The 24,262-nt window shown below is 36.8% G+C and overlaps 2 protein-coding genes across 2 annotated transcripts in view; one reads left to right on the forward strand and one right to left on the reverse strand.

Annotated features, from left to right (window-relative positions):
• Positions 1-4,352, forward strand: part of LOC140238452 (zinc finger MYND domain-containing protein 12-like) — an 18,223-nt gene extending 13,871 nt beyond the window's left edge. Inside the window, exon 7 of the mRNA XM_072318355.1 lies at positions 990-4,352. Within this exon, the coding sequence (XP_072174456.1) occupies positions 990-1,139 (150 nt within the window). The 3' untranslated portion in view covers positions 1,140-4,352. The remainder of the gene's footprint in view (positions 1-989) is intronic.
• Positions 4,315-22,586, reverse strand: LOC140238451 (acetyl-coenzyme A transporter 1-like). Its single transcript, XM_072318354.1, has 7 exons — positions 21,670-22,586; positions 20,727-20,908; positions 16,997-17,181; positions 15,517-15,637; positions 13,495-13,716; positions 11,421-11,641; positions 4,315-5,262 (listed from the first exon to the last, which is right to left on the reverse strand). The coding sequence occupies exons 1-6, from the start codon at positions 22,406-22,408 to the stop codon at positions 11,462-11,464; spliced, it is 1,629 nt and encodes a 542-aa protein (XP_072174455.1). The 5' UTR covers positions 22,409-22,586; the 3' UTR covers positions 4,315-5,262; positions 11,421-11,461.
• Positions 22,587-24,262: the final 1,676 nt, after the last annotated feature.

The raw sequence follows: 24,262 nt of genomic DNA on the forward strand, positions 1-24,262 counted from the left end.
ACTTTCAGACAACACAAAAACTAAGTTATGGCATAAACAATCAAAACCTTGAGATTTCAATAAAGGACAAGTTCACCTTCATAAACATAAGGATTGAGAGAATGTAGCAATATTAGTGGAACACATCATTGAAAGTTTGAGGAAAATCAGACAGTCTGTTCAAAAGATATGAATTTTTGAAGTTTTTGTGCAGTAACCGCTGGATGAGAAGACTACTGCAGTGTATGAATAACTTAGATGTCACATGCCTACAACAATATAAGGAAAATATAAAGAGAATTTCACAAAATTCCATCTTTTGAAAAAAGTACACATTCCCCTGACTCGTTACTGACAAATGTTATGGGTAATATTATTCCCCCTGCCTTTAGAAAGAGGCAAGTCAAGTGCTCTTTTATTATGCGAAAAAAGTGAAAATATGTTGAATTTTCTTTTATATTTTCTTTATACTGTTGTACGCATATGACTCACAAGCTGTAGTAGTCTCCTCATCCAGCGGTACCAACACAAAAGTTTTAAAAATTCATAACTTTTGCATCAATTGTCCAATTTTCCTCAAACTTTCACTGATGTGTTCTACTAATATTGCTGCATTCTCTTAATCCTTATGTTAATGAAGGTGAACTTGTCCTTTAATTAGGAGACCTCATTAAGTCTCATACTCTTTTCTGCCATAAATCACGTTGAGGACCCAATGGAATATTTGTATTCTGCAGTAAGTTGTGTTCAAGAGTGAAAACTAAAATGAAGTAGCTTGCATAAAAGTGCATCACTGGGAAGGACATAGCCTTTCTTCTCAAGCATTGAAGAGAATTGTTCTTGTTTTTGTAGCTTTGAGTGACTGTCCATTGGGTTGACTTGTCACAACATGCCTATGATGCTAACTTGCTAACATGTGCAGTGTGGGCTGAAAAGATCTCTTCTTTGTGAATCATAATTGTCATCTTCAAACATAGATCTTGATTTCTATTTTCCCTTCTCTCTGATAGGCCAGGGATCTTACTGACAAGTGTCAGTCACTCATGTCATCTTCTGGAGACGAGGAGAGTGAGCTGAATGGCCAAATCGCTGACTTCAGCAATGCACTTGACACCCTTCCCAGCAAGAAGGACCGCAGTATTCTGGGTAGTGCCTACTAGACAAACTACAGCCCAAAGATGTCTGTCCTATATGTTTCCCAAGGCTACATGCAGGAGACAGTGATTGTATACTGGACTAGTGTTCACAACGGAAGTCTTGTTGGCACCTACACTGGCTGTGTGAAGTCAAAAGCGCCTAATCAATATTTTAAATCTTCATCGCCATATGAATAAAGGATAACAGAATTGAAGACTCACACTTGTTTGCTGGGTGCTGTTTGGGAAGGACACATTGACATTTTTTGTCATTTCTACTTCAAATACAGCATCATTTCATGTTTTAGCCTTTCAGTACAAATTCTGCAGCCTCTTACGTTTATAAAGGCACTTTGTTATGAATAATGAAAAAGTATTTGAGCAAAATCCGTTCAGTGGTTTTTGTATAAAGCAGAGATGATGCTGCTGAATTTTGTTGAGACTTGAGTGGCTGTCTATCAGTTTTGACTTTTTTTTTTTTTTTGTTCTATCAGAAACTTGTTTAATACTTGTATGAATGCTCCCATGAATCAAGGTGGCAAAGCAGTATCATTTTGGGAATTCACAAAAGTGACCTGTGTATCAGTCTAACTTTGTGCTCTCAAAACAGCACAATTTCTTCACAAAAATAGCATAAAACATGTTTTCATCATGCTACTTGTGACTGATGGAACAATGTTTTTCATGTTTTTTGGATTTTTGGAACATCATACCAAGAAAGTCCCTGCATGCATTAAACAATTACCAACCGATGTGAATGTGAAAATTTGCATCACATGTACCAATGTATGGGCTTGTAAGTGAGCCTTTAAAGTAGTTCCAACACCTATAAATGCATACAGTGTTCTTTATCACTTAATGGCCATTTCAAATACAAATATGTGTACTTAGTCCAACCAGATGTGTGAGAAAAAAAACAAGCAAACAAAAAGATAAACAAACCCAAACAAGCAAAAAAGAAAACACACACAGTCATCAATGGTAATTCTATCAGCCATGATAACAACACACATTGCTCCCTCGTGTGAGCACAAAACACAGGCTTAAATACAAACGCAGACACACGCAGTGTTTCCTTCTATTGTGTTGTTTTGGCACAATGGTGCACATACCAGTATTCATCACTGTAAACTTCCTGGTTTTATGCAAGTGTGGGGGAGGATTAGGCAGTGCCTATTGCTCTGCCCAGGGCTTGTGCCAGGAATCTTCACACATATCAATGTGTTTTCACAGAGCATGATACTTGAATATGATTTATCTTTATCTCAGAGTCTGGTTTGTCAATGAAGATTATCAACCAACCTTATTCGTGATGGTAAACAGTTTTTTACAGATACTGTATACGCTCAATATTTCGCGAGGTCTTTATTTTTGCGAATTTCGCGAGTCAGGTACTATTCGCAAAATTAAAGACGCGCCAAAATATTGACTCTGATTCCGATGTGAATATGACGTATGTACGTACATTTCTCCGTTCAGTACAGGACTCCACGATTGCAAATTTAACCACTCGCGAAATCGTTGGGAATTCCCGATACGCGAAAATTTAGACTCGCAAAATATATGGCGTATACAGTAGTATAGATGTTACAGACCCATTTACCAATGCAACTGAAAATTTCAAAATTGCAACCTAACATATGAAGCTTTCATTGCGAAAGAAAAAAACCCAACAACACATAATGAAAACAAGGTTACAAAACCAGTACAAAAATTAATTAAATGCACCTCATTAGAAAGCTGTGATTAACTTTTCTGGTAACGTTGGTTATAAATATGGTAAAAGTACAGTGCACTCCCATTATAATGAACACGGTTAAACAAAATTCCGGTTACAACGAAGTAAAAATTCAGGTCGCAACATTATCCACTCTTTGTCTTCTTATTATTTATTTGTTCGGTTATAACAAAATTTCGATATTCCGAAAGTGAACTGCCTGTCCGAGGACTTCATTATAACGGGAGTCCACTGTAACTGTACTTTCATGCACTGCTTATGTATTTGATGTCTACATGATAACTCTAGCAATCTTGGTTTTGAGTGTATGACTACTGATGAGCTATTCATGGTAAAAAGAGACTCTTGTTGATCTGAGGGAAAAAATATGACACGAGGATAAGGATTTAAAGGACAAGTTCACCTTCATTAACATAAGGATTGAGAGAATGTAGCAATATTAGTAGAACACATCATTGAAAGTTTGAGGAAAATCGGACAATCCGTTCAAAAGTTATGAATTTTTGAAGTTTTTTTGCAGTCACCGCTGGATGAGAAGACTACTGCAGTGTATGATGTCACATGGGTACAACAATGTAATGAAAATATAAAGAGAATTTCACAAAATTTCATTTTTTGAAAAAAGTACAGATTCCCTTGACTTGTTACTGACATATGTTATGGGTAATATTATTCCCATTGCCTTTAGAAAGAGACAAGTCAAGTGCTCTTTTATTATGCGAAAAAAGTGAAAATATGTTGAATTTTCTTTACATTTTTCTTTAAACTGTTGTACTCATATGGCATCACAAGCCTTAGTAGTCTCCTCATCCAGCAGTTCCAACACAAAAATTTTGAAAATTCATAACTTTTGCATCGATTGTCCAATTTTCCTCAAACTTTCACTGATGTGTTCTACTAATATTGCTGCATTCTCTCGATCCTTATGTTAATGAAGGTGAACTTGTCCTTTAAGTTGCAAAAATTAGAAAATTTCAAAATGCGTGGTTCTTCAGTGGCAGTTTCCATTTTACGACTGTGTTAAAACATTTGTAGACTAAAACTAGTACATGGTTTAAGCGACAGTGCCTATATGAAATATCTGGTTAATTAGAATGAGTATTATATTGAGGAGCATTTATCATGTCACAAACTCTTATGGGACTGGACAGTGTATAACTAGACAGGATATCACTGAATTCATTGTGCGATTTTCAAATCAAATTTGAAATACTGTACATGTATTCATTTGCAACAGTGCTATCATATTTTACACAAACATGGATGCTTTTTTAAGGAGGCAAAATGAAGAAATAGACCAACATAATCACATACGTTTTTTTATCTTTACTCGTTAGTCTTTATTGTACACAAATATTTGTATGTAACATGAGTTTATAAATCAATTTTGCACATATGTAAATATACTTTTCTTAACGTTGCTATAAGCACAATAACAATTGTAAATTTAGCAAAACCCTATAGCCCAATAAAGAAAAAAATACATATAACTTATTAAACATTGAGAGTGTGTTTGTGTTGTTACTTTTATTGATTGCACTAATAGCATGCCAAAGCCCAGAGAAGTAACATATTCTCTCACCAGTCTTTCTTGATTGAATCACATAATGCACCATTTTCTCTTGGAAGTTATGAATAGGTACGACATCATTATTTGGACGAGATATCATCCTTCCCTGGTCTCAGATACAAGTACTGCGATTTTTTTTTTTTTTTTTGATTTTTTTAAAATTTTTTTAAAATACTTTTTTCTTTTTTTTTTTTTTGTGTAGCAGAATATAGATCAAACTTGCTTGTCAATTGAGTCAGACTTTTTAAAACGAAGCTCTTGTCAGCATAAGCCAGACTGTGCTGCCCTTTCTCCATACACACCAAATTTCTGTAGGTAGATGCTGTACAAAATATAACAGACCACACATACTGGACATAATGAATATCTTCAACAATTCATTTTGGTAATATATGATGTACACTGTATCTTCATATCCTAATATATTTTTGAATACAACCACCAACACCTTCAAGTTAAAGGCGCATAGTCCCGGTAGTGTAGAGGGCACTGTTGATTGATAGTGCCAATTACCATTAGCATTGGTACAAAGATTGCCGAAGTTGAGCTGTCATCAAGAGTAAAGCGCGTAGGTGTTACTAGGTAACGTTGCCTTCATTGTCTTCTCTGCGCATCACGCAGTCTGTAGTAATGCCAAGGCGTGTGCATATGTGCTTCTTAGTATGACATCACAAAAGAAGTTTGCTAAAGCTGTCCCCCTCGGCCGAATCATGAGCCCAAACTGTGATCGCACCACTGACTACAGTGGATTGGACTTCTTCGGACTCGGGGAAATGGGCCAAAGCGTAAGCGCTAAAGAGGAGTTGATCGGGACCATCGGAACCATCGGGACCGTGTGCCTTTAAATGGAATGCATATAGCAATAAATCAATAAGAGCATTTTGGTAGCAGCAAGCAGTGGATTGGGATGCCTCCATCTTCACACATGATCACTAGATTCCATTACAGGTGTTTCTCTTCATTTCCATTTAGATAAAACTCAATGATCTTGACCATTGACCTGCAGAATAACACTTTCACCTCTTGGCACACTTGGAAATATCTTCCAGCCTGTATCTTTTAACTTGACTCTCCTGTCTGACATTATGGCTGAAAATGACATTCTTAGCCATAACAGTGCAATCTTTAACCCCATAATTATCTAGTGTCCATTTATTTTTGTCCTTGCTAACAAAATACATGTGACTCCCATGAAAACAAAGTCCTCAGGATTGGCAGTTTTCTTTCGTCATAAAGTAATTTCAGTAAAGTCAAACAAAGGATTAAAAGATATATTTGTAGATGATAATTTTAGGACATAAATTTTGACTTTGTTGTGACAAGAACTTCGTCATAACCATGTTTGTTATGACAGGAGTGCACTGTAATTTACATTACCATGGAATGTTCCTACATGAGGGTATGGCTGGAAAGGGGAAAGTATGTAACATGTGACCTTGAATATTTCACCATACTGTCATTGTCAATTCATTAATTTTATCCATCCCAGCAAATCACCTTATCAGTGGATATCCGTAGCTAAAATTATGGCTGAAAATTGACATTCTTATTTAATGTTCAGTGAGCTTGGACCTTCACGAAGATGGATTTAATTTTTTCCTAGTATGATGAACACCTCAAGTACCATGAGAACACTGTGTACAGTGGAAACTCAATATAAAGAGGTCTGATATAACAAAATGTCTGAAATAACAAAGTAAATTCTCCAGTTCCAATGAATTCCTATTTCCTTTGGTTTGTATTGTTTATTGACTACTGATACACTGTATAACAAAATATCTGCTATAAAGAACAATTGTCTTGGTCCCAAGGATCTTGTAATACTAGAGTTTCCACTGTATAATGAGAACTGTAGCAAATGAACCCATGCATGGATGGACAAACCAAAAACACAGGAATTCTGTCTGTAATGCATAATTTTGGTCCTACGAAAATGTCATGCCTTCTGCACAACAGCGACACAAAAAGAAGGAATTGAAGCAAAAACAAAAATGATAAAAAAAAAAGAGAAGATCAACAGTAAAAGAAAGCACTTGATTTTATATCAAGACTTACTAAGTCCAATATTGTTTTGGCAAACAGCCAGAGAATGTTTGGCACAATGGTCTCCTTCTTGGGCATGTGAAGAAATGTACAGTACAATGTGTGCAAGTACAGTCTAGACATAGAAAAAACAAACACACAAACAACTCTGCGACCCAAATTTTGACAATCAAGGTACAAACACATTCATGTGTTAATAAAAATACCTGTAATCAATCAAGCATTTCTTAAGTTCATGTTGTTGAACCTTTGTAGCATTTTTTATAAGCACTTGAACATCATTATTCCATGAAAGTGGGACATGAGAACTTTGTGTTAACCATGAGAAAAAACAAACAAACAAACAAACAAACAAAACCCAGTCAGTTTCTCAAATTGTAATGTGATGTTATCTGCTGAACTAGTCTTCTGTACGTCATATCATTTACACCTTTAGGTATCGACATGCATAGACATTAACATAATATGCTATGAGCTCGAAGCAATGAAGTATTATGGTTTAGATAAAACCGGAATGGGATATAAATGCACAATAATGTAATTAAATGGGAACTGGAGTGAACAAAGCATTGACCTTTTTTCCCAAACTTCCACTGGCTTTGACAATCAAGACCATCAGAGAGGTAGATAATGGAGTCATACATTGGAAAAAAAAATACCTAACTCAATTACAAAATATTTTTGCCATTATAATTGCACAAAACTCAGTACAATGTATTGAGATTTCTAATTTTCTACTGCCACATTCACCAGATTAGTGGGGCAGATATGTAGCAAAAATTGGTCGAGATGCTCACATTCAGCAGAAAGTATGAAATTTTGCATATAGGGGTATTTAGGGGCGCTGATTTCAAAAATTGCCAGATCCAAGAGATCTGACTACAGGGTCGGCCGCCATTTTGAATTCCAATATGGCCACCACCACAAAACCAAAGAGATTTTCCCCACTGACTGCTAGTGACGGACTCTTCATACGCCCAGTACTATTGTTTTGTGAGCGCTTGGGGGGGGGGGGGGGGGCATTGGCAGTAGGCTTACCCCTCGTGCTAACACGCTGGCGCTAGCAAACGAGCAACCGAGGAGCAGCCAAATCAAGAAGTGCGTACTAGCGTAAAAGTTCAAAAGTTCGCGTAATACACGCTGTAAAAATGTTACTTGAGTACTTAAAGTCCGCCATTACTAAGTGGGTCAATGGCAGCCCCCATGAAATCACTGACACCATTGTAGAGTCCGCCCTCTAGTGGTAGGGAGGAGAAAAATCTCTTTGCACAAAACATATTTAAAGATCCCTATCTTCAGTTCTAAAGGACTTGTGGCACCAAAATTTGGTAAACAGGAGCGTTTTGACATGTTAAATTTGATGACAGATTAATTTGAAGTGTCTAACAAGCATCAAATGTCCACCATTTTGAATTCCAATATGGCCACCTCGACGAAATGTTCAAAATCCCTATCTCGAATTCTAAGTGACGAGTGATGCTGAAATTAGGTGGAAACGGGTATTTTAACATAATGAGTATGAAAATGGAATAATGTGATATGTCTGACACACACGATGCCCGCTATTTTGAATTCCAATATGGCTGCTGAGACAAACATCACGATTAACATTCATGGATATGCCAAAAAACGCAGCAAAAATAAAGCATATGGCACCTTTCACTGATGTCACAATGTAAATACAGCAGCGTGCACTCAATCAGTTACAAACGCGTGCTCAATCAGGTAGCCTAATTTACAAATCCGAGATAGAGATTTTCATCACTCCAACGTGCCAATAATGTAGGAAAATTCAAACTGGCTGCCCTGCAGCTTGTCAGACATGTCAAATAAGTCCGTTATTGAAGTCATCATATCACCATGCTTTTATGTATCAAATTTCAATGGCCTATGTTATTCAGAACTGAAGATAGGGATCCTTAAATGTTTTGTGATGGCGGCCATATTGGAATTCAAAATGGTGGCCGACCCAGTAGTCAGATCTACGAAGCAGGGAATGGATCCGGCAATTTTTGAAATCGGCGCCCTCAAATACCTCTATATGCAAAAGTTCATACTTTCTGCCGGATGTGAGCATCTTTTCACATATCTGCCCCACTAGATGTTTGGTGTTGTCTGCGATAGTTAAGTGCAGAGAGAGTGTGTGCCTGTCATGTTGAGGCAGTTTGTTCCAAGTTTGATTCTATAAAATGCATTCTCTCTCTGCATGATGACTTTAATACTGACTGTAAATGGTAAATTTTGTGGCAGCTGTAGAAGGCATGTTGTTGCCATAGTACATACGGTATTTCTAAAATGACCGAATGGTAGACATTCCTTAAGAAGCAGGGAATGGGTGCAACTGCACCTCTGCTTGCATAGTAGTTCCTTCTTTTTATTTTGATAAATGATTTCAATTATTCTGCTATTTAGAATGAAGAACACATCAAAATCTCTACTAAATTTATTACTTTACGACTACAAGGTTTTGTAAGACATGGACTGAATGTCATAGGAAAGAATCTTCATATGTACAACTCTTCTGTAAAACAAATATGCTATAAAAACATGTACAGGTACTTTGGATTTGTACTTCCAAAGTATAAAGCTACAAAATTATGTCTATGTTGGCTGTCTATTAAGGCATTATATGAAATAAACCAACTGCTAAATAAAGCAAAAACACATGCTTTTCCAGCATAAAAATCAATATGTGAGCTTGATAAGAAGGAATTACCATATAACAATGACTTTTTTGTTATTCAAATTCATGAAATTCTTCCGTCGAGATGCTTCCACTGCAACTGACTGACAAATTGCCCTACATCGATGTAAATCTTATTTACGTCGATGTAGGGCAATTTGTCAGTCAGACTTTTTTGTTTCTTGTTTTTTTTCTAACCCTTCATTATTTTACATTTTCAAAGAAAAATCTATCCATGAAAATAAATTGACCACTAAGCTTATCTGCCTATCTGCCTACCTATTACACCTTGCTTCGCCAAATGCTGACACCATCTTAACCACAAACAATGCCCTTGCTCTAAAGCACCTAAGATCACTACCTCACCTACAGATTAACACACGTTCACATGTGACACAAGGCACTTTAAAGCATCCTTCATTCTTGTTTTGGTTGTCTCTGGAAAGCATTTAGAAAATCAAACACAAATTCTGCAAAAATACATTCCCATGACATAGCAACATAGATATTACACAAGTACTTCCATCTATTTCTATTGACCTTTATTTTCCATACTGTATGCAAAAAAAAAAAAGAAGAAAAAGTAATAAGACGGATGTATTATGTTTATGCCTTTTCCACAAGGTAATGCTGAAGATATTTAGTGCTTACATTTTTATATAAATGCAGAGTGTTTCTTGCTACCATCACAACTTTACAATGACTTGAAGCAGCTGAATAACACTTTGTATAGATCACTATGATCATACCAAGTTGAAGACAGAGATAGAAGTCAATGAAATTTACCCTTTTATGTGGTGATCCTTGATAATATGTAATATGTAATCACCATGGATATTCAATAAGACTCAAATCAACAAAATCCAGATTTGACAGTTACTTTTCTCCCCCGACAAACTGACAACCAAGTCAACTCCTAAAATGCATCCAATTTGAAGATTTATTTTAAACTGTTCGGAATCAATACAATAGTATATCTTCATAATTAGTGATAATCAATGTCAAAAATTTAATTCCCCGTGTAATATGCGCCAAAGTTTATTAGATGATATTATTCTAGATATATAGATAATAACCTTCCATTCCTGAGAGCAAGTTGATGGTACATGATGATTTAGTGTATTGTTGAGCTGCCTAGCTGTAATATTATATCATTACCCCATGACTTAAAATAACTTTTAGGGATATTCAACATGGATATTCAATAAGTCTTCATATGACGTGGCAGATATCTCTTGATTCTGACCTTGATATGGTCAGGATCAAAGGCCAACATTAAGTCTGAAAGTTACTTGATTCATAAGAAACTGCCACAAACAAGAGCTAGACTTACTATCTCTTAGGAGGTGCGATACATGAATGACCACAGATTGGATATTGAGATTGTCATCTCTGAAGACAAAAGGTCAGGGGTTAAGGTGAAGCAAGTGAAAGACTTACGAAGCATTAGCCATCAGCAGAAAATTTCAAGCAGCTACAGATAAGAGCATATATACACTTGTTAAAATAGCAAGTTATACGAAGTACAGAGTGTAAAGTGGGAAGATTCCCACTGACATTGTGATGGAAATCGGGTCTTAACTAAAACAAAACAATTTCTAGTAGAACACCACACTTGATTTCAAAATAACAAAGATCCAGATTTGACTGTTACTTTTCTCCGCCAACAAACTGACGTCCAATCGTCTCCAAAAATACATCCAATTTGATGATTTATTTTAAATTGCTCAGAATCCATACATTAGTAAATATCTTCATAATCAGCAAATAATCAATGTCAAAAAGTGCTTTTTCTTTGATATGTGCCCGAAATTATCAGATGAGATTATTTCTAGATATATGACTAATAACCTTCCATTCCTAAGAGCAACAAATGATTGATTTTGTGTATTGTTGAGTTGCCTAACTGCAATATTACACCTTTACCCCATGACTTTAACTATCTTTTAGTATTTCGTCAATGCAGTATTCATGCAATTCTTGAAGAACATATGTCATCACTGAAGTCATCATACCCCTACCCCACACCAGGGATGGGTAACACACACAGGCATATATACATTTTGTATATATATATATAGTATGTATATAATATATCCTTACATACACACACACAAGGAGCATAAAACTGTAGATTTGTTTGTCCATGTCCTCAAATGTTAATCGCAGTTTGAATCAAGACACAGATGCATAGCAGTATATTTGATGTGTGTACTGCTAACTATGTAATGTTAAAAAATAGAAATTAAAATATTTACAGCAGTATGCTACCTGAATGCAGAAAATCAAACATCATAGGCCTTTGTTGCTAGTCAATCCCTCGATTGCTGGAGTCCCTTTAATTTCCATAAGCTGAGGGGAAGGTCTTGGAGTCGAAGAATGCGTCGTCTGTACATCCAATACCACACAAAGCCAATGACTACACAGATCGCCGACTCTATGTAGTAGCCATCAACGTCTGTAATGCACTTCCCTCCCGCACCTGTGCAAGCCTGCAAAAGTTATATGCAGCTGTTTACATTGACTGCTATTTATCTTTTTTCCAAAACGAGATTGAGGAGCACACATTTAGGAAGGTGATGAAAGTTGCTAAATATGAAATTTTCTATCAAAACTGAACCACAAATATTCAACACCTTAAAGGAGTGTCTTTGTAATGTAGCGTGATTGATACAAGTGCATTAAGCCCAAAACATAGTTCTCAGAAAGGGTAAAAATTAATCTTCCAACTGGAATTTGCTGGCAATATATCAAAAGGGTCTCCCAGGAAACTAACCTGGCTGATGCGATTTGCCAGGATGATGACTTGTTTTGGAATATTTTGATATTGAGTGTAGAATCATTTTGATAGTACTATTAGTAGCACACAACTTTAGTTCCCGAAGAGACCTCCCTGTCCAGTACAGTGGGAAGGTAGAATGTTACATGATGATTGATTGTGCTTTTGCAATGGTATTTTCCAACAAGCTGCATGCGATTCACTCTAGTGCGGAAGATCACTGGATATTGCTGTGACCTGATTTGTTGATTATTGAAAATCGGTTATGAAAAATTGAATAGCAACTGTGATAAAGTAAGCTCTCAGATTGTGAATTTGTGGTGAACCTTTTTGACAAATATTTTGCATTTTCATTGTTTCCCAAATTAAATTGTGTTATTACAGCTTTATTTAAAACATTTCTTTGGCATACGTGTACATTTTGGAGCAATAATTAACAGTGTGCAAGCATATGAGAACTATGTTTTGGCTTTACAACAAAGGATTGTATGTTTTTATATGGAGAGTAAATCCGCATTTCAGGAACTTATTTCACAATGAACACAGGGCAAATCCAAAGACGAAACTCTGTCTAATTTTTAACTGTCACACACACAGTGGAATGCACTCATTTATGGAAAAGATAATCCTTGGTACTCATTTATGTGCTTAATTGTGTAATTCACAATACTGGAGAAAGTTTGTGACAAAATGACTTCATGTACTGGAACTTCGTAAACTACAACTTGTCTAGAATATATGATTTTGCTGAGACTCAAGTAAGGCAGAGATCTCCAAGTCTGTCAATTGTTGCATAATTGTCCAGTAAATTAACGATGCTGCCAAGGGCAACATTTAAAGAGCCACGGGACTTTTCAGTCACTCATGAAATCATTTCTCAGAAACGTGATCTGAGCAACAAAGTGTGGGGTTACATGACCCATTATGTCAGTGATTAACATTAGTAAATCACACACAATGATGGTACTTGATGGAGAAGAGAAGAGATTTACTATAAAACACAATATTTTCGCTGCATGAAATTTTCGCGAATTGGAGCCGATGGCCTTTTTTGCTGCATGAAATTTTCGCGAGTTGCCTCTAACATTCAATGCATATAGTGTAGACAATTTCGAGAATCTTAGCTCTCGCGAAATTTATGAAATTAAAATGCATGTGAACATTACTCGATTTACAGTAAACTGAAGAGGTGAAAAACCATGTAGAATTGATTGCCAACAACACAAAACACACAATCCCCTGGCCATAGTTTTTAACAAAACCTGGGATTGCAAGCTTAAGTATTTGCGGGATGCTTGTCAAGTGTGACCAACACCACACAAGAAATTATGCAAGGGACCAACTAAATTTGCATTAAATTGAGAGGAAAAAAAAAAGAAGAAGATGAAATTAACATGATTATGGTGATAAATGGAAAGAGAGAGAGGGGAAGTGGAGAAACTCAAGAAGGCAGTGTGAATGTAAACTTTTCTTTTGTTTTTTAGTCATCAAATAGGGCTTTCATTTCTGTCAAAGTTTAGGGACATGCCATATATACAAGATTTTATGATACTTTGTCATACACACCTCAACTTCAGCGTGGACATCACAGTCAAGTCCCTCCTCACTACCCCCTAGACAAGACTTCCATGTCAGGTTGTCAACCAGCCACAGGGCAACCGTTGGGGGCCAGTTGCCCCCTAGGTTGGATAAAGTGTTCAGGAGGGTCATATACGTACCCCCCATCACTGGGTCAGAGATACGGGCGTGGAAGGCCATGGAGGAGACAAACATACAGTAGAGGGCCACCTGTTGGATACAAACATCATATCTGGTAAATAAAACTTTTGATTTCTGGGTTATGTTATGTTTTGTTTTGTTAAGCTCAACAGGGAAAGCCTGACACTTTGTTTACTTGTGTTTTGTTTGTTTATTCTGTTTCTCTGTTATCACTTGTATTGTTTTGCAAATGCCGAATAAATAATAATAATAATAATCATCATCATCATCATCATCATCATCATCATCATCATCATCATCATCATCATAATAATAATAATAATAAGTTTTATTTCATTTTCCAGCACCCGTTAGTGGGTCAATAAATGCTAGCAGCCTTAAAGATACATTGTGATAAATACATATCCTGGTGGTAGGGGTGGGGCTTTTTGTCCAGCTGAGATCTACATCCATAATTTGAATGGACACAGATTGAGAAATTCATGTACCATTCTGTTTGGATCCACTGCCACACACTTCTTGACAGTCCATGCCGAACAGTGGCTATAGAAGCAACTCAAATCCAAACTATGGATAAACTCTTATATTGATTGTTTGATATTTCCCTCACAGAAACAAAATACTACATCTTCCCCTTCCGTAATCAAGGCATATAAAAAAAAACTAGAAATGTCGCTATGGTGACAGATGCTTCCGCCATAATGCATGATTCGCCCAATAGGTGTATAGTGCAATGTCTTCACAATGTGTGATGACAGTTTCACATAACTGGCAAAGCATTTAAATGACAGGTTTGTCAGAAATATCTTGAATGTTCACTTTCCTTGAACTAGGTAAAAAAAATTTGCTATAATTGTCTATTGAGTGCAGGTACATGCATTTGGGGAATTGAGCAAGCATTGCACATACTAGTAAATGAGGGAAATAGTACAATTTTGAAGAGTTGACCTTGACCTTTGACCCCTGACTATTGACCCATGACCCCTAAATTCCCTAGATAATCCCTGCCAGTCAGTACATGCGTATGCACCAAGTTCCATGAAGATACATTGAACCATTTGCGAGAAAAGTGAAATTGTAACATTTTCACCTAACCTTTGACCTTTTGACCTTCAACCTTATGACATAAAACTCTCTCTGGAGAATCTTTATGCAGTTTCAAGAAAATACCTTCGGGCATTGCATGGATATGGGGAAAATAGCAACATTTTTAGCATTTGACCTTGACCTTTTGACCTTTGACCTCTTGCCAATGTCACTAAAATCTATTCAACTAATTGCCCCATCATACATCATCCTTGGACCAAGTTTGGTGAAAGCTGCTTCATCCAGTTTTGAGTTATCACGTAAACAGATAAATTTCAGGATTTGACCTTGATCTTTGACCTTTGACCTCTGTCCGATTTCACTCAAAAATTAATCAAGTAATTGTCCCACCATACATCATCCTCAGACAAAGTTTGGTGAAATTTGCTTGATCAAATCTTGAGTTATCGCGTAAACAGATACAATTTCAAGATCTGACCTTGACCTTTGGCCGATTTCACCCAAAATCTAATCAAGTAATTGCCCCATCACACTTTATACTTGGACCAAGTTTGGTAAAATTCCATTCAATATTACTGAAGTTATCGCGTAAACGAAAGCGGACGGACTTACGTGCGGACGGACGGACAACCCGAAAACATAATGCCTCCGGCACCACTTCGTGGTGGAGGCATAAAAAAATGCCATGTTCTGATGACATCAAATTTAATCTCTAGTGTGGTGGATACATCGCATCAGTATTATGCAAGTGGCAAACTGACTGATGCCAAATTACAAGGGTTTAGTTGTGGACGTGCATTGCTAGTTATGAGTCAAACGTACCTGATGAAAGGCATAGCTGACTATGAGAAGTCCATAGTAATACACAGGAAATGTTCCATCTGGTAGCTTCATAGATGGGGTAATCCACACCAACCAGGCAAACTCCAAACCCATAAGTAACCTGAGGGTATAAAGAGATGAATATATTGATAAACAGATTTACATACACATACTAAAATCACATAGTCAGATGAAATAATGTCAAAAGAGTGAGAGGGAAAGGCAGTAAAACATGCTCCCATGGGACACAGAAAGATCTGATAGCAAAAATGCAGACTTTAGCAGTAAGTACAACTAGCAAACATAGACACAGAAATAAATACAAAATCACTGCCAGCAGAAATAAATATAGAGATTAAACAGGAACTCCAGACCAGCTTCAAGTTATTGCAACTGATTGACATCTTGCACTGTATTGACATAAATAAGCACTGATTATCTAGCGTATTAGCAGTAGTGATTACAATGAAAATAAATTGATGCAAGAATTCATTCATTTAATGCAGTATTTGTATTTGCCACACTTTTGTACACCAGCATATGACCTTTCCTATGCATCCTGTTTGAGATTCCCCCTCCTCCCCCCTCCCCTGACCAGTTAAGTTGCTACAATGCATTATTTCAACCCTTTTTAAAAACACCCATTGTCTTTCTATTGTTCCTCATCTTCTTTGCTGCATTCCCCTCAATCCTTCACATGTTTCCCATTCATTAGCTTTGGGATCATCACTGACCCTAACCTTTCTTTTCTTTGTTCTCTCCCAACTGCTCTAATCCCCCTTTCATATCTGATTGGCTTCCTGCTAATGACATTCAACCCACCAATTTTGTTTCCTTTGTTCTGTGTCCCCAGCCCCTCCAAGATAATACATGTTGTGATGTTACACCGTGTCAGTAGTCCATGTATTATGAAAGTGTCTGCTGACCTTTTCTGTTTCTCATTTTGCTTCTAATAAAGACTCTGCTAGGATTAAAAAAAAAGAAAAGAAAAAGGCCCCTTTGACTTAACTTTACTGTCACACTGGTATTGGCTACATTTTCAGCAGATCATTTTTCTTTTCTCCTTTTTTGCAGTGGAGAATTCTCTTCACACTTTCTTGTAAACTTTCTTTATGTTGTTATGCTACTGAGACATCTTGTAGCCTTCTTCTCAAGCAATAATGACACTTGGGTTTGATGGCATTTTATAAATCGATAACTTTTGAACGGATGGTCAGATTTTCCTAAAACTTCAGGAGTATGTTCTTCTACTATTCTGCATTCACTGCATTTTCAGACATTTGGGGGTTCCAGTCTTTCATCCGTCAATATGCGCCACTAGCAGAGTTTTGCATCAATATTTCTGTTTTCATTTTCTTTATTTTCTATGGTATTGTTTATTCTGTAGGTTACTTTACTCAACAGCAATGCACATTTCCACGGAAGGGGCCTCAAGACTGTTTTCATGACTTTCATATCCACAACAGTTGCATCTGCTCACCTGAATGGCATGGCATTGAGGTTTACGTTGAGGGGCCTGGAGCCTGCAGTGTACTTGCTGATCACCCACGGAAGGACTATTTGGAGTGGCACTAGTGGAACCCCTAGGAGGGCCAGTCGCTCCTTAGGAACTCCCTCCTCAATGAGCTTCAAGGCAGATATAGAATCTGCAGCTGCAAAGCCAATCTAGAGAAAAATTATCAAACTCAAAAGAATGAGGTCTAGAGATAATCATAATGCAGTGACAGATATATAGCTGAGAAATACATTTTAACAAAACTTGTGAAAGTGTGTGTCTAATCTCTGCAAAATAAATCCAACATGAAATTAACAGCACATCTTTTAATTTCTCATGTATGTTACAATGTATCAGAGCAAGAGAAAATAAAATTTGTAACACTATTGTGCTTTATAAAAGGCTCTCACTAGCACACACAGTGACTAAAATCGGCAACAACTGATGCAGTGTATTACAACAAGTTAAGGATTTTTTGACAGAATCCATTTGTACTTCCATTACAAGAAACACAGAAACACAGAAGAATTGATAGACAGTGATATTCTTCTCTACAACACCATTTAACAGTCATTCAACCCTAAAGGGGCCGGCGGTTGAATCAACCACCCTCAACATGTTTCGCGACTACTCCACCGCGCGAAATTTTTTGACCGCACTGTTGGCTGACTTTTTACTTTCAAGTCTCACACATCTTTTGACACCATTTTCGCAAAAATTGTGCATACCGTTACGATGCTGCACGACCTTTTAAACATGCCTGTCAGACCGAAAATGGCTAAAAAACATGATTTTGTGTATAAAGTCTATGCAAATGGAGTTTTCTCTTGTTATTCATAAAGATATGATTATTTTCACTTTCATAGGCTGAAACTAATTAATTTTAGCATAATTATGCTTGAAATAGGTTATGTCATAAATTTTGCAAAAAAAAGAAGATCAAACTAGACTCGGAATTTGTCAAGACTGACAAATTAGGTGATCCGATCTTTTTGGAAATCAATGAATTGAGTCCTGATCCCAAAAGGCATGACCATACAGTTTTCATCTGAGATTAGGGACATTGGTCGTCTTATGTTTGGATTCTCATTTAGAAAAGGGAGTCAGACCTGCCATCTTTGGTACCGAATTCCGTATACACTAACGAAGATACAGAATAAACCGAAGATGGAATCTGAGCAAAAAGTGGTTATTTTGTGAAATGATTCTTGTAACATAGTCTTTGCGTGTGCAAAATATGGGAAAGATAGGACATGTATTCACCAAGATACAGGATGAAACATTTATGACCTTTGACCCTAATTTACATACCCAAGATGGTGTCCGATCAAGTAGTTGTTATATTATGAAATAATGTACGTGACATCAACTAAACATGTGCAAAATATGGGGGTGATAGAGGTTGTTTTTCTTGAGTTATTGCAAAGAAAGTTGCAAAAAGAAAGAAATATCTCAATACATCGAAGATAAGCTTTAATTTCAACCAAGTTTTTTAGCATGATCCCGACATCGTATGAAAAAACAAAAGGCACATTGACGATAGTGCAAAGTCTCAGCTACAACATATTAAAATCTGGGAGAAATTCACCGAAGGGTAAGTGAGCTAGTGCTCGATAAGGACTATCATGTCAACTTTCACATCTAGAAAAATTCCCTCCCATAGAGATAACACGTCATGACGAAGGTACAGAAAAAAGTACATATGACCTTTGACCCCACTTTGCACAGACAAGATGGCATCTGAGCAAAAAATGGTTATTTTGTGAAATGATTCTTGTAACATGGTCTTTACGTGTGCAAAATATGGGAAAGATAGGACATGTATTTAGTAAGATACAGGATGAAATATTTATGACCTTTGACCCTAATGTACATACCCAAGATGGTGTCCGATCAAGTAGTTGTTATTTTATGAAACAATGTACGTAACATGGACTAAACATGTGCAAAACATGGAGGTGATAGGGGCTGTCTTTCTTGAGTTATTGCAAAGAAAGTTGCAGAAAGAAAGAAATATCTCAATACATCGAAGATAAGCTTTAATTTCAACCAATTTTTTTGACGTGATGCCGACGTCGTATGAAAAAACGAAGGGCATATTAACGATAGCCTAAAGTCTCAGCTACAACATATTAAAATTTGGGAGAAATTCACCAAAGCATAAGTGAGCTAGTGCTCGAGAAAGATAGTCATGTCAATTTTCATTTCCAGAAAAACTGCACTCCCATAGAGATAACACGTAAACTGGTCAAATTTGACAAGATTACTTTCAATCCATTTTTACGAGGTGATGCCGTCATCCAATCAAAATGTTGTTTTTATATAAATGAAAGAACATTTAATAAGCTACAACATACTGAAATGTGTGTGAAAATCGGCAAAGGATAAGTGAAATACGCTTGAGTGAACTTGAATTTCGATGACGTCATTTTGAAAATTTTCTTTTTTTATTTTATTAAGAAATTTGATATCTTTTAATTATTTTTTCAGCACCGCCAACCCATGAAATGACATGTACAACTCATCAGATTTCAGAATATGTAAAGAAAATGGGGGGTCACCGTCCATCCTGAAGAATAAAATCGGATTTAAAATTGGCGGTTTTTTGGCATAGTTGCACTGTATATCGCCATTGACGCGCGCGCGGAATTTCAACTTTGACGGGCCCGTATGACGTCATATTGAGTCGGATTGACTTGAAACTTGGTAGAAATCTTCCTTGACTTTTCAGGCATCCGATCAAAGTGAAAAAACGGGAAATTTCTATTGCATATGAGCTGTGCGTGCGTATATGTGCGCGCGTGTACGCGCCCGTCCAATTTTTTCAATTTTTCAAAAAATGCTGCAAATGGTCTGAAACGTGTGCAAAATAAATTTGAGCTCGATTTGAGCATACAAATATTTCAACGCCCGCATACGCGCGCTTCTTAATAAAAAATATGAATTTTGATAATATGACTAGAATGCACTTGACTTGAAATATATGTGACGTAAATTTCATTGAAAAATTCCTTTTCATTAATGAGATATGAATGAAAATGTGTTTTCATATAATGACGTCATAGTGACGTCACGGTTGACTGATCACTATGATTTTATAAAATTTGTCGACTTTGGGACACGATACATATATGGTATAATTTTGAAATTGATACTATGAGAACTTTCTGAGTTAATAGATGCACAAATTTTGTCCAGAAATAAAGAAGAAGAAGAAGAAGAAGAAGAACAAAGAATCAGTACAGATACAGAAGGTGATCCGAGAGGATACTCGGATCACCTAACAAGAGGTCGTAAAACAACGAAATACATAAGAAATTCATAAAACAATAAGATATATAAGAAATTGATTTTGATATCAGATTTTTTTCAAGAACATTGTTAGGAATGCTACAAAGAATGTTATCACCAAAAATTAGGATTCTAGGAGCTTTACTTTCTGATTTAGAGCAAACTGTATGATATTATGCATATATTAGCATAATTAATTATTATGACAAAAATTTCCATTTCTTTTTGTATAGTTTGGTAGACTATGCCACAGGTAATGCATGTGCCAATTTTTGTGGCGACTGCGCGCTCGACGGCCGAGATCTCGGGGGGGGGGGGGGGGGGGGGTTGAATCAACCCTCCCCCGGCCACAAAAAAGCCCGGTCTGGTTAGGGTTAAGATGCTGATCCTCAACCAACAAGCTCAAAGAAAAAACAAAACTTACCTTGCCTGTCAGAAGAATTCCCATGTAAGACATGACAACAGGCAATTGCACAACGCGATATAACTGACGATATGCTGCCGCTACACTCATATCTGAATCCTGATGACTGTTCGTCTCCTTTTTGAGAACTGCAACTACAGTTGTGGTGATGAAGAATACTATTCCCCAGAAGAACAAGAAATCTGAGAATAAATATGAACAGGGATGGATTTAGACGAAATTTAGAACAAATTCCTTCACAGGCACAGAGTAGAAAAGCCAGGGTGAAAAAAAAAGGGAAAGTTCCCCCCCCCAAAAAAAAAAAAAAAAAAAATTTAAAAAAAAAACAAAAAAAACAAAAAAAAAAACAAAAAAAAAATGTCCAGTCTACTCTAGCACACAAAATTGCATAGCTGGTTTAAAGCACTGTTGAAGGTCCTGGATTGTGACACCATAATATATATGTTTGCATACCATAGAATCCCTATGATAAACTGCACACTGATAGGAAGCCATTAAACTTTTTCTATGCCTAATAATTTCTAGAGTGTAAGCTGCATCAATTCTCAGACACAATCACATGCCGAGTCAGTATTTGATATATGTTCCTGCACAATTTGAAATTATTCAGATGAATATAAACCTTTCTCTTTTTTTATGACAAGTTTCGGAAAGTCTGGTCACATAAGCTCTACTTTGCATATTTTCAATGAAGAACAAGAGGTTCAAATCATTCAGAGTTTGTTGTTCATTTTTTTTTTTAATATAAACTGACAACCGGCGAAACATACAGAATAACCTTGCATGGAAAAGCGATCCCCATTAAATAACATGCATACAATCTCACCTTTCATTGTAGAGCTAATATTTGATTGTATCAACAACAACAACAACAAAAAAATGCAGGAGAGATTAGAGACATTCTGGAACATATACTTGATAGTAAACAAAAAAAAAAAAATACCTTGAAGTGTCATAATTCCATGGGGTAGTGGCTCAGAACGCAAATACTTATTACAAAAATCAGCAGACTCCAAGGCCATAAACAGAATATTTCCAATGAAGTAACCAGCAGTCTGGCCAACTGAATTACATGTTGATGCATATCCAACATTGCCTGGTGACAGCATAGTAAGGGCCCAACCATCCACAGCTATATCCTGTGTTGCTGCCAGAAAATTTAGTATGAAGAAGAGAAGAGTCAGCATAGGTACATTCGGGCCACTGCTGTTTGCACTAGTATCCCCGAGCAGGCCACTGACCTGCCTTGACAGTATGATCATGAAGAGGCCAATGAGGTACTGGCTAGGTACAAGCCAAGACTTGCGCCGACCAATCTTGCCGATGAACACTGCATCAACGATGGGCGCCCAAAGGAGCTTGATGCTGAAGGGCCAGTAAACAAAGCTGAACACGGCCTGCTCCTTGTAGCTGATGTTGCGGCTCTGGAGGAGGAGGGGGACGCTTCCAGCCAGGCCCAGCGGTATCCCCTGGAGGACGTAGAGGAAGAGGAGGAGGAGAATACTTCCCCTGTCCCGATCCAGATTGCTGCACCCATCATGGTGGGATGAGTCCTCATCATGATTTGATGTTGATGAATTGATTGTATACTCAGAACTTTCCTTCATATGACTTGAACTTTGATCATTAACAAGTGAATCGCTGATTGGCTTCTTTGCTCCTCTCCTCTTTGGAGACGACATATTAGAATGCCTTCTTTCCTTATTATATTTTGTTTTGTTTGTAAACCACAACTTTTTTGTTCAATCACAGAAATATCTATAATGCTTTGGTGATTGCACTTTCAAAACTGGACAGACAAATCAGTGACTGTTTCCATACAACCATATAATATCTGCATCTGGTCATTCAATAGGCTTCCCTGATATTTGGTTGAGTAAGACAACTTTACACAGTCCGGTTTTGAGTGTAGTGTCAATCTATAGAGAGACAGGGAGAGAGAGAATGGGATACACATTAAGACATCTATGAGTAGGCCTACATGACAACAGAATACCAATGTTCTTTCATCTATTCCACAAGTCAACCCATCTCAAGATATAATACCGTCTTCTTGAAGGGGCCCTTAAATTCTAGCTTTCCTATGTTTCAACATTGTTTGTGTGTGGCAAACACTCACAGCATACAGTATCAGAAATCTCCGACTGATAAGTCTGCCTCCTGTTTGGTGGCCTCTTCTTAACTGTATGGTCGGTACATACATTGTACACGTATGGTCAGCTCCTCACAACATACAAATATCTTCCATTCAACTCACGCTGCTGTGCAGACTGTGCGATCTATTTGCACACACACAAGTTCAGCAGTTTGAACACGGATATGGCGAGCAGAGTTTGACATGACAGTCGTACATTACAAAGACTTAAAATATGGTATTATAAACCACTCTCCAGACATCATGGTCATTCTGAATGTGCACATGTCTGCATAATGATGACATTCAATACATGCAAGACTTTGTAGATTAGCCCTACTGAGCATTGTATGGGCCAAAATTGCCAAAAATGTGACACAAGAATGTAGAAATGCCAAGAAATTCACATTTCACCTCAGATTTAGAAGATGTTGATTTATCACAAGATTTCATCACGTAAATTGTTTGAAATGTTCATGTTAGATCTTTTATCATACAATAACAATACAAAATTTGGCCTCATTTGCCAACCTTCTCTGTCGTCTGCTCGATACACATGTGTATGGTGAATCGTGGGTATGAATTGTGATTCTGGTGCATGGACAAGATTATGTAAAAAAGACATTAATTATTCCATTATAAAAATCGTGTCCTTAATTATAATGTGATTTTCCACCGCACCAAAAGAAGAAACTTTTTGTAGAGAGGTTAACTTGAAGTCTATTTCCCCAAAATTGGTGTGAATAGATTTAATTGACATAATTTTGCAAAATTTGTAATATTCAGGACTTTGTGCATTATCAACTTGTGCTATTTTTGGCAGAAATTTCATCATCTGATTAGGGAATTCAGAGCCACAAAAATCAAGTAATTGGTGAGTGATAGGATCCACTCACCTATCACCTACTAAACTTGCTTATAAACTATACACAGCCCTGCTGCTAGTCACTGTCTGTAGCAATAGGCTTCACACAGTGTCTGATCGGGCACGGGCTACTACTAGTTTACTACAATTACAACTTCACTTGCTCAATATTTTTTTTTTTTTTTTTTTTTTTTTTTTTTTTTTTAGTTACCACTAACCAGTGGCAGTAGCAGTGCATAGAATACTAGTTTTAGGCTTTTTTATATCAATAAAATTTACCACCACACAATTAATTTCTGCACTTTAACAAGTGTTTAATATTACCTATGTAGGCCTATGCAATGCCAGATGGCTCCCCTTGTTATCACTCACTATTAATTCTATCTCCTAACCTACCTACCATCCCGCCATTTCCAGTAATAATTCCCACGTGACTCTATGGCTTTACCCTTGGCCTTGCAAATAGATTATTTTAACTCCCGAGTCGAGTCTACATTTAAAGCTCTATACAAGCACCAACGCGTTATCTTATGAATG

Source organism: Diadema setosum, chromosome 15, assembly GCF_964275005.1.
Source record: "Diadema setosum chromosome 15, eeDiaSeto1, whole genome shotgun sequence".
Lineage (NCBI taxonomy): Eukaryota > Metazoa > Echinodermata > Echinoidea > Diadematoida > Diadematidae > Diadema > Diadema setosum.